At 35.3% G+C, this 15,000-nt stretch overlaps 2 protein-coding genes across 3 annotated transcripts in view; one reads left to right on the top strand and one right to left on the bottom strand.

Moving 5' to 3' along the window:
• Nucleotides 1-10,751, top strand: part of LOC125038771 (sortilin-related receptor-like) — a 34,744-nt gene extending 23,993 nt beyond the window's left edge. For both annotated transcript variants that reach the window (XM_047632361.1, XM_047632360.1), the window contains exons 27-37: nucleotides 1,135-1,258; nucleotides 1,848-1,953; nucleotides 2,801-2,903; nucleotides 3,106-3,340; nucleotides 3,800-4,002; nucleotides 4,590-4,769; nucleotides 5,474-5,608; nucleotides 6,031-6,302; nucleotides 6,672-6,862; nucleotides 6,993-7,190; nucleotides 8,546-10,751. In XM_047632361.1, coding sequence (XP_047488317.1) covers nucleotides 1,135-1,258; nucleotides 1,848-1,953; nucleotides 2,801-2,903; nucleotides 3,106-3,340; nucleotides 3,800-4,002; nucleotides 4,590-4,769; nucleotides 5,474-5,608; nucleotides 6,031-6,302; nucleotides 6,672-6,862; nucleotides 6,993-7,190; nucleotides 8,546-8,610 — 1,812 coding nt within the window. In that variant the 3' untranslated portion in view covers nucleotides 8,611-10,751. The remainder of the gene's footprint in view (nucleotides 1-1,134; nucleotides 1,259-1,847; nucleotides 1,954-2,800; nucleotides 2,904-3,105; nucleotides 3,341-3,799; nucleotides 4,003-4,589; nucleotides 4,770-5,473; nucleotides 5,609-6,030; nucleotides 6,303-6,671; nucleotides 6,863-6,992; nucleotides 7,191-8,545) is intronic.
• A 1,426-nt stretch (nucleotides 10,752-12,177) lies between these two features.
• Nucleotides 12,178-15,000, bottom strand: part of LOC125038759 — a 6,902-nt gene continuing 4,079 nt past the window's right edge. Inside the window, exon 3 of the mRNA XM_047632343.1 lies at nucleotides 12,178-14,067. Coding sequence (XP_047488299.1) covers nucleotides 13,960-14,067 — 108 coding nt within the window. The 3' untranslated portion in view covers nucleotides 12,178-13,959. The remainder of the gene's footprint in view (nucleotides 14,068-15,000) is intronic.

The following is a 15,000-nucleotide window of genomic DNA, read 5'->3' as shown; positions in this document are numbered from 1 at the left end:
AGCCTTGTTGCTCTTAATATTGATAAGGAAGTGCACTTGGGCTTCTCAATGAGTCATCTCAGACATTTATTTGAAAAGACAAGCCAATATTTTCTTTTTTTTTCTTTTATTGCATATTTAGGGTATGAACTTGTACAGCCAAGTTAATGATAAGATTGTTTGAAACATGTGCTGTGGGCTTTATACAAGACTATTATGATTCTGCATCAGAGATAAAAAAAAGAATGCTGAATTTGAGAGTGGGAGTTCGGTACATTCAAGCCGAATCGCTGGCTTGTAGCGCTTTGGTGCGTCGCCCTGGCATACAGCCGCACGCCTAGATCGAGCAGTTTGTTATGATGCTTCAGGACGTGACCTGTTGGGAAGGGTTTAGACTATAAGTTTACAAATGTAAGGCAGGTTTTAGGCATATGAAACATCAGAATAATGGCTAAGAGAAACCACAGCATCTAAAAGATTGAGCACTTGGGCCAGGGTTCCTCTAGCCTTGTCCAACTCTTTACCCAAATTCAAGTCAGGGATTCTCTCCCATTTGGTCTGTTCTAAGCACACCCACTGGGGACCAAGGTGGGTCATGCCTAGGGAGTACTTTGTCCTGATGCTGCTATTTTTGTCGTAGGGAATGAGCCTTTGTAGTTTATGATCATCTTAGAAGTTTGTTAGATATTGTTATGCAGTTGTGATATAGGTAAAAATATGCTGAATCAAGTCTAAACACACCAAGCCAGAGGGAGTGTAATTTTAATATGAGCAAAAAATAAGCTGGGTGGTAGATGATTCAGGAACCAAAACCAAGTTTGGGCAGTGGAAACTTGGCTAAATTGAAGGAATCAGTTAACCCTTGCAGGTTGTATATCTGCTTTTGGAATCTGATTGTGTAGAAGTCACAGATGTCAGGCTATTTCCTCAAGTTTGTACTTAATGTCAGACTCTTCCATATACGTTTGAAAGTTTGTGGAAATTCTGTTTGCTGATGAATGGAACATTGACAAAATGAGAATTTTTGAATGGAATATCTGTGGAGTTATCCTAGCAACTGGAATAAAGCATAATCAGTAATGGGAGTTGTATTTATTTTGTCTGTTTATAAAACTCTAAAAGATAATACTTAATACCCATGTATTATCTTTCCAGACATACACATTCTCTGGGCTAGAACCATACACAGAATACATAGTTAAAGTGTACATCCGCGAGAAGAACACATCCAAGATCTTCCCTCCCAGCAAGACCAAGATCATCCACACGGAACAAGGAAGTGAGTTCATTTTGTTTGTGGGCGATCGTAAGTCGCTGCAACTTAGCTTGGGGGTTGTATTATGAATGAATGTCTTGGTGTAGCTCTTTGTTAGAGAGATCATATATCATCTTAGCTTCCACTATCTTCAGCCCTTACTATAGTAACAATGATGTCAGCGTCACGGTGTTAGACAGGAGTTTCTCATATTCTGTACCTGTCAGTGCCTGTTACAACTTATCAGGCTGAGTAGGTTCTTTCCTTAAGCTAGAATATTGGCTTTGATGGGTGGTTGGTCCAGGGAACTTCTACAGTTTCCTTTAGAGAGGTTGGACCATCAACTCCTGGATCCATTGTGAATTCTGAGATTTGACATTTAGTTGAGAGGTTTCACTTAATGACAATACAGTCTTTTGTAACTTTCAGAAATGAAAGCAGTTGGGAATAGTTTGTAACATTTATTTATGATACAGTTAATATATTTACCATAATAGAGAGAAGTCCATTATTCAGTTTTTTAATATATATTCCTTTATTTATTATTTTTTGTTTTACTTCAAAAGTAAAGGAATTGTGTTGTTTCATAATTCATAAATTTAATATCCCACAGTTCCCAGCCCCCCCTTCAACGTTGGAGCAGAACAGATTGGCTATGATCTTGTGATCACCTGGATGCCCCCCATTCATCCCAATGGACCTATCAATATGTATCATGTGTAAGTTGGTGCTCTGTTTTTACTTTGAACTTGAAAATTAGTCAGGTGAAAGTTGAATGACAGAAAGCATGTTGATGCAGCAGTAGGAAAAAACAGCCTTTGCTTGACATATTTTAATTGGGAGATGTGTTTTAATGAGAAACCTAACCTCTGTTTAGTGGATTCTTTCAACTACCGGTGAAAGGTGATGGTATCTCTCCCAAAGATCAGTCACAAGTGAGGCCAAATATAAGTATTTTGGTGGATAACATAAACATGTTTTTGAAGCACAAATCATCTTGACGTGCACTCTACACTGCTTAGAAAGACATATTACCAGCTGAGGCATTTTGGGCCCTTATATAAGAAACCAGAAATTGCCACATTTTTAGATTTAGAGCATTTATTCATAGAATTACATGACCATAAATAAATATATATAAATAAATATATAAACAAATATATAAATAAATATACATATATATATTTAATTATTTATAATTATATGTATACATATATATATATGCATATACATATATATATATACATATATATATATATATATATATATATATATATAATATATATATATATATATATATATATATATATATATATATATATACATACATATATAAACACACAAATGTGTGTATGTATATATATATATATATATATATGGATATTTATTTATATAGCCCAATGTATAAGCAAAATTCACAAAACAAACTACAGTGAATGGTCAGATTACCCAGTGCCAGTGGTTTAGCTAACATACACAGTTCTGATTATATATTCAGGTTCCACTTTTTCACACTCTTGTTTTCATCACTTTTCACAAAATTTACGGTTCTGTATTCCTCTGCAGGTATATGTTCCCTCCAAACCCAGCACGTGAAGAACAGATTTTAGGCAACGTAACAACTTATACAGTTCCATCATCATATCTTGAAAATGGAACATTTGTGTGGGTAAGTGTCAAGGATTTTCAGAATTATACTTTTCGTTCTTAACCAGCAAACAAATAGAATAGAACTTATTTGCAGTAAATTTTGTACAGAGTAATGGACATTTTGTTTTGAAGGAAAAAAAAAAAAAGTTGATACATATGGATGTGTATATACAGGTACTTTCATCCTTATATGTTTTTATTGATTTTGGTTCCTCTCGCAGGTGACGGTAACGAATGGAGCCTACACAAGTGAGGCAAGCGATCGGAAGAAGGTCATCCTGCAATCCACAGAAACCCAAGTGGCCATTTCCGTAAACAGTGTGACCCCAACAAGTGCCATCATCTCCTGGGATGCTGTACCAGGCGTAGATGGCTACATGGTCTCACATAACCAGCCAGAGAATAAACTGCTCACCGGCAATGTTGTCGAGAACACCACGACAAATCAGCTTCATGGTAAGTATTAGTCTGTTCCCGTGGGATGGGAATATTGGCTTGGAAAGAGCCTGAAAAAGCAGGATCACGGCAGATGCAAAAGATGGGTTAGGGTCCATTAAATTCGCTGACCCTAACTCGTGGAGTGGACACCAAAAATCTTGACATTTTTTTTTTACAGATTTTGGAGATTTGCTTTTTAAAATGTGAGGACTTCATGTTGACCTGTATTTCTAAAAAGAATAATTATTAATTGATTGGAATGCAGTGGGCATAAACAGTATGTAGTTCTTAAGTATAAAGTGATTTTTTATATTATTCTGTAAAGACAAGCAAAGCATGATGCAGCTTTTAAATGTAGGAACACATTTTTTTCCTTATCCATAATGACCAAACATAAATGGGATTTTGGCTATAAATCTCCAATGACATAAGTCGTAAATCTTAAACCCCCTAACCAATTTTTTATCTCCCTGGTAGTGCGAGGTCTTGCACCAGGACAAACGTACATCTTTAATGTAACCCCGTTCAAGGATAAAGTCCTGTGGCCTGTAAGCCCGACTGAAGTCAGAACACCAGGTGATGCATTAAAAGAAGTCACATCGTTGCAAGCCCAAGTCATGAAAGACATTGGCACCACAGTTAAACTGACTTGGTCTGAACCACCTTATAAAACTCGCAAGGTAATTTTCTATTTCTTTTTCAGTCACAATGTAGTTGATTGAAGATATTTTTCTACTCTCTCTTTGTTGCTTGCTTCTAATATATTCTTGTATTTCATTATTTTACATGTATATCTATGATTTCACTTTTCTTTACCAGTATCTTTTTATCTCCCTCTTCCTTCTCTTTATTTCTTCATCTCCTCCTTCTTCTTCTTTTTCTTCTTTTTCTTCTTTTTCTTCTTTTTCTTCTTTTTCTTCTTCTTCTTCTTCTTCTTCTTCTTCTTCTTCTTCTTCTTCTTCTTCTTCTTCTTCTTCTTCTTCTTCTTCTTCTTCTTCTTCTTCATCTCCTCCTCTTCCTCCTCCTCCTCTTCCTCCTCCTCCTCCTCCTCCTCCTCTTTCTTCTCCTTCCTTTTTCAGTCTTCTTTTTCTTTTTCTTTTCTTTCTGTCTTCCTCTTCATCTCCTTCCTTTCCAGCCTTTCTACTGATTTTTTTTGTATTATTCATGACCTCCTGTTTCTCATCATCTTGATTTTTCTTTCCTCACATAATAATTTTTGTATTCATTTCTTTGATATTCTCCCTCTCACATTTTGATTACATCCCAGATTGCCTGGGACTATCGTATCGTGTGGGGAAAGAGCCCCAGCGAGCTCAAGAACGGCAAGAATGTTCAGCTGACTAATGCCACATCTATCATGGTCGACAAACTGGATGCCTGCGAGACGTATCACATCGCTGTCATGCTGGGAGGCCCCATGGGGATAGGGCCAGCGACAGTGAAACAGGTATGACTCTTTTTCTTTCTTTCTTTCTTTCTTTCTCTTTTGATTAGGCATTGTTTTTACTTTTGTTATTAGATTGTTATTTGATATTTTATTGGGAAATGTGTGTATTTATTTATATATTTGTGTATGCCTCTGTGTATATTCACCTTTCAAAAATATTTTTGGAAGCTTATTATATTTTAAATCCTGTGAAGAAGACTATACATAACATTCTTGTTTTTTCCTCCCTAATACTACTTTCATTCAGAAACATTCCCTTAACCCATTGCCGTGGGAGAAAATGAATAAAGAATGGAGAAAATGCTATACTCATTTTTTATATTTTTGTGAAATATCTCTGTACATAGTTGGCTCTGCTGATTGCTGATTTCACCTTTCCTTGAATTGGCAGGAAAATAATATTTTTCACTAGTGATATGAATATCGATGGTGTTATTTTTATTACAAAAATCATAGTTACTATAATGTTATAAATGTTAGTAACAGCAAAAGAAGATAACGTAAAATATTTTCGTAAATCAGAAAAGGGTGAACGGGAGAGACAGGCAGTACTCGTAACTGGCTCACTGGTGACTTAGTACAAGTGTAGCCTAGATGGCTACACTTGTACTAAGTGTAAAAACAATTAAACGAGTGGGCATGGCATGGATGTACGTAACATGCCCGTCAGCAATGGGTTAACTGACAAGCCTCTGACATCACAGGTGCAGACGCTCGCTGACCCGCTTTCTCCACCCAAGAACTTGAAAGCCCAGAGAACAAGTCACGACAATAAGACCATGGTCATCACCTGGGAGCCAGCCTGTCAACAACTTTTAGAACAGAAGTTGCAGTACCTGGTGAGTGTCTGAGTCCATTTTGGGATTGTCTGTATGCTGTTCCAGGAGTTGACATGGCAGAATGACACTTGTGGAAGTTTGATTTGTACAATGGAGGAAGAGGGTCCAATATATGATTTTGTTTGATGTGGGAAAGGAATAATGGAGCATCTTTTGTGCCTTTGATGTGAAAGTGTATCTAGAAATTTTATTCGTAAAATATAATTTAGACATTTTTTTCTTCTACCTTATTAAAAAAGAAACATTCACCTTCCTTGGGCATTTTCTCAAAATAATTCTCAGAATTTAAGCTTAGAATTGACATTACTCCCTCTAACCTTGCTTTAATTTACCCTATTACTTTGACATTAGAAAATAGAAAATCACTGGTTTTGTGCATTTTTTCCATAAGTGTCTCAAAATTTTACACCACTTTATTTCAGCTCACAGTCAGGGACGTCCTCTTTAACAAGACTTCGTACTACGAGCTCCCCAGTAAGAAGACCATGAACCAGACCCACACCATTGAGTCACACTGGGGCGGCAAGTACTTAATCACCGTTCAGAATTCGCAGCCCAGTGCCCGTCCAACTCCGCCTGTTGTCATTAATGGCCCCATGATCCCTCCGCCGTATGAGCTTACCTACAACCCAAGTGATAACTCGTTCTTCTGGAAAAGGAGTAGAAATTTCCCACAGGAAATGGCAAACCAGACGTAAGGTTCTGTTAAAGGTTGTTAGATTGTGAAAAGATCAAATGGTAGATAGCTGTCTGTTTGTAAGGTCTCTTAGTTGACAGCTGTCACATTTTAAGGACACTTGATAGTTGAAAGATGTCATCTTGTGTGGAAAATGCATATAGAATTACTATACATTGCAATGAAGCTATCTTTGGATATTTTGTAATTTCATTAATAGTAAAAAAAAGAAAATTAGCTAGCAGCATTTGAAATAAAGTGAACTTTAAAGAATACAGTTAGCTCCTAAAGTACAAGCTCATTGAATATACTATAAAAGTTTTGTTAAATATTGGATAAATAATGCATTCTCAGGAATTATCTTCTTATTTCTGGTCTTGTTTGCAGTTCTTCCTATGTCCTTTATGTCTCAAAGAACATGAACATGAGTGATGCTACTGCCCATCCATGCAATACCCCTCCTGTCAAAGTGGAAAGCATCTCACCTGGAGTCATCTACTATGCCACAGTGGCTTACAAAGATGTTGATGGGTATCTGTCACCACAGTCACACCCTATAAGGCTGGAGAAACCCATAGGTAAGGTGTTAAGTAGAAGTGTTAGTTCGAACGATGTATTCCTTGAACCTTAACATTGTGGAAGACTGAAAATACTAGGCTAAAGTTGAAATAAGCTCTTTTTTTTTAATACTCGTTCATTCTTTATCAGGTGACAAAATTGTGCTGTCACAAGGCAGTGTGGTTGGTGTCGGTATATCCGTGTTCTTGGTCGTGGTGGCGCTGATTGTGGTTGTAGGGGTACTTGGAGTCAGACATCGACGCTTAGCAAGGTCTTTCTTAACCTTTGCAAACACCCACTATGATCGCTCTCAAGGGACAACACTCATCACCACGGACCATAACTTGGGTAAGTTAGTTATTATATAAAATTCTATCCAGAAATGTTTCAGTTAATGGAAAAAACCTAGTTTCCTTTTTCTGTATTTGCAGTTCAATTTGAATGTAATGTGAATATAGAAGAGGCAACAGAGAGGCATGATTAATCTTTATATATGAAATTTGAACTCTTGGTTTTAGCTACATGTACTGTTCACTGGAGTTACATTTTGTGGGAAGGCTTTTTGCACAGATGGCTTCACAAGTGCTCAGACACCAAGGAGTCAATTGGTATGAACTACCTGACTTCACTTGTTTTCTTAATTCCTTGAATTTTGGGAAAAAGTGTTTTTACTAATGATATTAACCCCTTTGATCCAGTTGTGCCGTGGCAATCACATGACCCAAAATTTGGACATTAGTCTGCCGGTGTGCATGGCTTGTAGGCCAGGCTCACGCGAACACATGTGTGCAGTGGCAAGACTCTATACCTCCTATTTGCAATGTTATTTCCTCTTTTTACACATAAGCGTTTTTAGCTTTTATGCCATTTTCTAATGTCCGTATTTGCCTTTTGATTTACATTATCCAGATGGTATTAAACTGTTTCTTTGTACAGACTCCTTATCATCTCCAGGCACTCTACTAATCAGTATAAGAAAAAGAAAAATATGTAGCACTTTTTTATTTGTATCATTTTTTAAAAATTTCATAACCAATTTTCTGTAATACAACTAGGAAAACGATGCTGAGCTTGGAAATGGCGTCCACCACAGAGCCAGCACTCTTCCAGTCGAGGTTCATGAATATTACATTTCATACTCATACATTGATGGGAATAATAAGTTGCCAAATGAGTCTAATGAACCTCCGAAGAGGTTTGTGCACTCGTGGTGAGTCTTTCCCATCACCTCAGCCTTCAGCCGAAACGCTAATGATGGCACCCAAATTGAAGGGAACAAAGGAAAAGGGTGAATAAGTGAGATGCCTTGGCATAGTAATGGCCTTCTTGGTGACTAAACTGTTACAAAGTCATCTATTTGTAAACAAAACCCCTTCCCGACGGGTCACGCCGTGAGGTGTCAAAATAAACTGCTCGATCTGTGGCGTGTGGCTGTACGCTGCGGTGGCGCATCAAAGCACTACGAGCCGGTGATTTGTGATGTGTGATGTACCGAACTCCCGCGCTCAAAGTCAAGGCGTTGCCATTGATCTTGATTTCTGTCATCAAGGGGTTAATAAACTAAAGCAGGACATGGCATGTATATTTTGCGATCTCAACATCAGTTGGTTAATAACTCTGTAATAGGGAAACATTAACAAGTTTCCATTAAGGTGCATTTGTGTTTGCCCAATTCTTCCTTAAACTTGAACTCCCAATTCCAGACGAAGATGATGATTCTCCCATGATCCGTGGATTTTCCGACGACGAGCCCTTGGTGATAGCCTGATGTCGGCCTAGTCTGGCGTTCTTCGCTGCCGACTCCTCTGCAGCGGCTCCACAGCAGGTTTGAGGACAAGAAGGGCAAAGATGAATTGTGATAAGCTATTTTTGTTACTTTATTGTTTCACATGTATATTACAATTGTGATGGATGTATTGGATTAACACTAGTGAAGCTGGTTCTCTCGGTGAAATCCTAATATGGTTTTATTTTGTTCATTGGAGGTATGAGTAGTGTGAATGTAGGTGGAAGTTTTTATTCAGAGAGCTTTGGTAGTAACCCTAAAATTAAACAGCTAAGAGATGTATGTAATTTTCTTTAGCTTTTTTTTGTGTTAGATTCACAAATTCCATTTTGGCAAAATTGTTTTATGAGAGTTTCTTTTTTTTGAGAGAGAGCGCAGTACATTATTGGTATTGGCAAGATCTCCAGGCATTATTTGCATAATCCAGTTGGTCTTGTGATTTTATTTATGTAAACTTTTGGTCTCACAGCTAAGGTTGATCATATAACTGGTTATGATTCTGTAATATATGCACTTTACCCCTTTTAAAAAACATATAACATACTTGCATTGTATGTTAACGCTTTTCACAGAATTTTTAAAAAGTATAGCACATATATGACAAGAAGTTAGCATCAATGTGTTTTGGTATGCAACAGGTCAGTGTTTCTTTTAAGATTATATACTATATTCAGACATTCCCCAAACTCTTCATTGACAATAACAATTAAGTCAAACTTATTATGATGTCTCATGTAATTATTAAGGCACACTATATATATATATCCTGAATTATCAATGTCTATTTAGTTAGTTCAGTGTTATTGCAACAAGTTACCCACAGTCCACAATACCACTGCTTAACCTTCTCTGATGCGTTCAGTGCATAACACTAATGCAGGTACATGTTTATATGCAGTGAATTTAGGACTCGGTAGCATTTGTTCTCAATGTCAGATTTCAGAAGGGTGTCTTTTTGATTAGCTTTCAGGTAAATTTTTTTTTTTTTTTCTTTCTTCTTTCTTTTCTTTCTTTTCTTTTCTTTTTTTTTCCCCCTGACCCTTTTGACATTTTTCGAGACTCCTTACTTGGGCCGTGAAGATTATACTTTTCTAGAATTACAAATTTGTAAAGTACATAGTGTTAAGAAGTGTAGTGTGTTCCTCTTGTTTTCTGCTTGAGGCAAGTTTTTCTTGTGAAACGTTGATTCACTGATTATAGAGAGTAAGGAATGTATGAAGCGGTGATAATGTTGTGATAAATTGATTATCTTAACCTAAAGGTAATGAGAATAGAGTTGTAGGTGACATTACTGTTTGCTTTTTTCCATTTCTCATTCACTCTTGAACAAATTAAAATCTTTTGTTTGGATAAATATATGCTCTTATTTTTTTCTGTGGATTTCATGTTAAGCATTAGTATTCCTTAAGAAGAATTATATCAGTTTAAATAAGAATAAAAACAAAACAAGAATGTGAAAGTACGTTCAAATAAAGAGAAATTTATCATTGTGTCAATGGTATTGCAATGTGAATATGAAATCTTGAATAAAAGTTATGTGAAATGTTAGTAGTATTAACAGTAAGGCAATGTGCAATTTAGAATATTTTATTTTTGAATTACACCCTTTAAGTTACAAGAGTTACCTTGTCTTTTTTTCTCTGATAATTGGTAATGGTACATATTAACTCTCTAACTCTACAGTATGTGCAATGAGCCTGAGACACTTCCTCAATATATATATATATATATATATATATATATATATATATATATATATACACACACACACACACACACACACACACACACACACACACACACACACACACACACACACACACACACACACACACACACACACACACACACACACACACACACACGTATGTATGTATGTTAATATGTAAAGTATCACTTCCCAGTATTTATAAACCATACCAAGAATCCAAACAACTGTGTTTTTCATACTTTTTTGCATGTTCAGCCTCAATGCAATTACTTTCAAATAAAAATAGTGCATTGACGACATGAACCATGCATGTCATTGTTATACCCAGTAATGATATTATTATTCTGAGTCTTATGAACTGTGTTGATGTATATTTGCTTCAGATGTAATGATAATAAAATGGAGAAAAGTACTTATTTTTTTCAGTAATCCAGATTTGATTAGGTTTATGTTGATTTTTTTCAGAGTTTGTTAACTGGATGAAGGGTAGGTTTCCTATAGATATTAAACTATCTTCCTAGCTGTTTTTCTTCTTCTTTTTCTTCTTTCCAGCTCCATTGTTTATCTAAGTGACAGCAAAAGAGCCTTCAGATATAAAAGGTTAGAGAAAATGAAGAATTTGGAAACTGTTTTCAGATGCAGTCAGAGAACTTTTTCTCTATAATTATGCTTGAGTAATAGTATTAAAAACGTTGGTTACAAGTATATATTCTACCTTCAGTAGTTTATTTTTATAAATTTGCAACAAGTGGTACCGTGAGGGCTTAGGCACCAGGAGTCGAGGGCCTAAGACCTCTCCTGATTTCCTTGTTCTTTGAATTTTTTGGAAAATATCTTTGTTTTTCTATTACTATTAATATTATACTGGAAAAAAAAATTACGTTATAATTACTAGAATATTATTTCAATACAAATATATATAGATAATAAAAAAATCTTGGAAAATCAGGGAAATGTGTAAAGATAGGTGAGACAGGTGGGACTATTAACTGACTCTTTAGTGATCAAGCTCTTGCAGAGTCATTTATGTGTAAATACAATGAAAAACTATGGAAACTATGAAAAATGGGGAAAATGCTCTGCTCATTTTCTATATTTTTTGGTGGAATGTCTGCCCATAGATGGCTGTGCTAGTGCTTAGCCACAAAGGAGTCAATTAGTAGACCTTGTGACCTTACCTGATTTGAATTGGCGGGAAAAACATATTTTTTACTATTGCTATGAATATGGATGGTGTTATTTTTATTATAAACATTATAATTATTGTAATGTTTTAAACATTAGTAACAGCAAAATAAGATAACGTAAAATATTTTTCTAAATCAAAGAAAAGGGTAAACGGGCGAGACAGGCAGTACTTTTAACTGGCTCATTGGTGACTAAGTGCAAGTGTAGCCATCTGTGTGTAAAAACAATCAAACAAGTACTCACAGTGGGCATAGCACGTACGTACATGTCATGCCCGTCGGCATTGGGTTAAGTGTATGATTAGGAATATAAATTTTTCATTCTTTAATTAATTATTCTTTTATGACTAAAGGGAGCACTAGAATGCAGCCCATCAGCCCATTGACTAGAAAGATCCTCAAGTCTTTTCAATAGAAGTTCAGTCATACTGGGTTTATTCATGGACATCTTCCCTGGCTTTTTGCAAGGTATGTCGACTATTCTATAAATAAATACTTCAAACCGCCCCAAATCACATGCATTTTTAATTGCTGACAATACCAATGTGGGTTACTGTAATGTCTACTTTTATTTCCATGCATGTTTGAATGTGTGGATATGCCTTTCAGAATGCGTACCACACATATATGCGTATTAAAAGATTTTTCAGATAGGTAAATGTCTTTTATTGTAATAAACAGTATCCATGGAAGGGGAATGGCAGTATGGAGAACACACATTGAAAGTTTCAAGACAGAAAGTATTTGGTTAGGGAATTATATTTTCCCACTGAAGTGACACAGCACAATTTCAAGAAAATGGTCAAGTTCGCACATCAGAACTTTCATGATTTTTCACACTATGCCATGACAGTAAAGATGGCCTTGACCAATTATTACAATGTGGTAATGATTAATATGAATTTATATTCTTTTAACTTCTTATCATAACTTCAATAATTTAATATCTCTTCTAAATTATATAGAGAATCTGCAGTGACCAGCAATTTACCAGTAAAAAAAAAAGAGAAAGAAAAAAAGAAAAACTGGAACCTTATGCATTATTATAAATTATGATACCTTTTGATGATAACTTATAAAAAAAGAATAAATACTTGAATAGAATCTATATTTCCTAGTAAATGCTGGCAGTCACAAAAATGGAACTTGGGACGCACATATATGCATGGGGTACGGGGGATATCGGTGAAAGAACTGAGCTGAAAAAGAAGGAATGTTACCAACATACGAAAGGGCTCCATGACTAGCCACAGGACATGTTCAGCATATTTTAACATGTGTTTATAGTTGTCTCTCTAAAATATCCTTTGGTATGTTGGAAACAAAGAAACAATTGTTGAATCTACATTAGATGTAAAATATACACATCTACAGATTCCCTGTGTTATGTAAAGTGAAGATTAAAAATCTTAAATCACTAACTACTTTAAACCATAAAAAAAAGAGAGAGAAAAAAAAGAAAACCTGCTGCAATAAATTGTCTTTGTTCACTTATTTACAAATGAATATTATATGTAACTATGAATGAAAGATATAGGACAATTATAATATGTAACATTTTTTTAACATTCTGTGATCTCATCAAAAATGAACAACATAAATAGAGCTTCACTAACCTGTTGCAAGTCAAGTACAGACATACAGCTAAAAGCAATATTAACAATTAACAGGTTCAAAATGTTCTTGAACGAGAATTTGAACAGGTTGATGTGCCTAACATTTTTCAAGACAGAGTATTTGAATTATTAGATACTAATTTCTTTAATACTTAACTGGTATGAAATGGGTATTTGTTTATATATAATTCAAAAGACCTTCAAGAATATTTCAATTGGCTTAACCATCATTGGTTTGCAAGATATATGGAAAAAAATATTTGAGAGTAAAAAAATATCAGTTGTAAGATTTCATTCAAGTACTGTGATGTCATTTCTCTTTTTGCTGGGAATACTTTCATATATTTATTATTTAAGATATACCATGTGATACCTTAAATAGAAATAATAAAATCTATTTTTGATGCTAACTACAGGTGCATATTCTCAGTTGTCCTGTATATGCAAATACTGTTGCAATATTTCTAGGTACAATTTGTGCATTTTGCACAAGTGGTATGGGAATTTTGAAAATATGATTATTATATGGTAGCTAATTCAGATCTAGTGTTTGTATGAAAAATGCCTTCCCAGCTACACTAGACTCCTCAAATGAATTACCTGGAGCTAAACTTTATAAAAGTAGCAAAACTAATACACTAGGTAGAACCATAAATCGAGTACCTTAAGTAAATCGCCGTAATCTCCTTTACGAAAGTCAACAATCCTCCATGCAAATCGCATTTCACGTCTTCACAATAATTTTACTGCAGTCGGCGAGTAATCTCTCCAATAAGAAATAAATCTCTCAGAACACACTTCCTTCAAATGGCACTGTCTATCGGCCAATGATAGTCGGTTCCTCCTCAATGGCGTACTGGTCGTCTGGTGCCTTTTCCTTCTTTCTCTTGCGTGAACACACTCCGAAAGCAATGGCAGCAGCAGCCTAGGAATAAGGGAGTTCTTTTTATAATTTCAGTGCAGTGTTGGGGGTGGTTAGAAAAGCCTTTTTTTTTTTTTTTTTTTTTTTTTTATAAAGTCTGTTATATAACAAGTAGTGGAATAGCATGGGACACTTCTAAAAAATGAGGAAGATGGGGGTACAGTGACTCAAGAATTTCAAAAGGCTTGCCCAGAACAGGTAGTGAAGAGGAGAGTCAATTCAGTAATATAAGGAGTGCAGTGACTTACAAATTACTGAAGATTTGACTCAAATAGATGACCAAGGGGTGAGATATTATACTATTTTAGGAAGTAGGGAGACCCACAGTGATTTATGAATTTTTAAAGAGTTGCCCTGGCAGGTAACAAAAACAGTTTATGTCCCCCTGGTGTCCCTGGCGTATGGTATTACAAAAATCCCACATAATTAAATTTACTTGTGTACATTTTCTTCTGCTTTTTTGTACAATAGCTCATGATGTGGTAAAATTTTTAGAGATGCCATACTTTTTATGTGTGTTTATGTCTCTGCGTCTATATTTGTATACCCATATGTATAAGTGTATGCATGTGTGTATTCATATCCAAACATACTCAAGTGCTAACATGAATCACTCATCCCCATCCCCCTCCTAAAAGAAGAAGAAGAGGAAGAAGAAGAAGAAGAAGAAGAAGAAGAAGAAGAAGAAGAAGAAGAAGAAGAAGAAGAAGAAGAAGAAGAAGAAGAAGAAGAAGAAGAAGAAGAAGAAGAAGAAGAAGAAGAAGAAGAAGAAGAAGAAGAAGAAGAAGAAGAAGAAGAAGATGAAGAAGAAGAAGAAGATGAAAGAAGAAGATGAAGATGAAAAAGGAGAAGAAAAAGAAAAAGAAAAAGGAGAAGAAAAAGAAAAAGAAAAAGAAAAAGAAAAAGGAAGAAGAAAAATGAAAAGAAAAAGAAGAA

This window comes from Penaeus chinensis, chromosome 25 (genome assembly GCF_019202785.1).
Source record: "Penaeus chinensis breed Huanghai No. 1 chromosome 25, ASM1920278v2, whole genome shotgun sequence".
NCBI lineage: Eukaryota > Metazoa > Arthropoda > Malacostraca > Decapoda > Penaeidae > Penaeus > Penaeus chinensis.
This window is presented reverse-complemented; position numbering and strand designations above follow the sequence as displayed.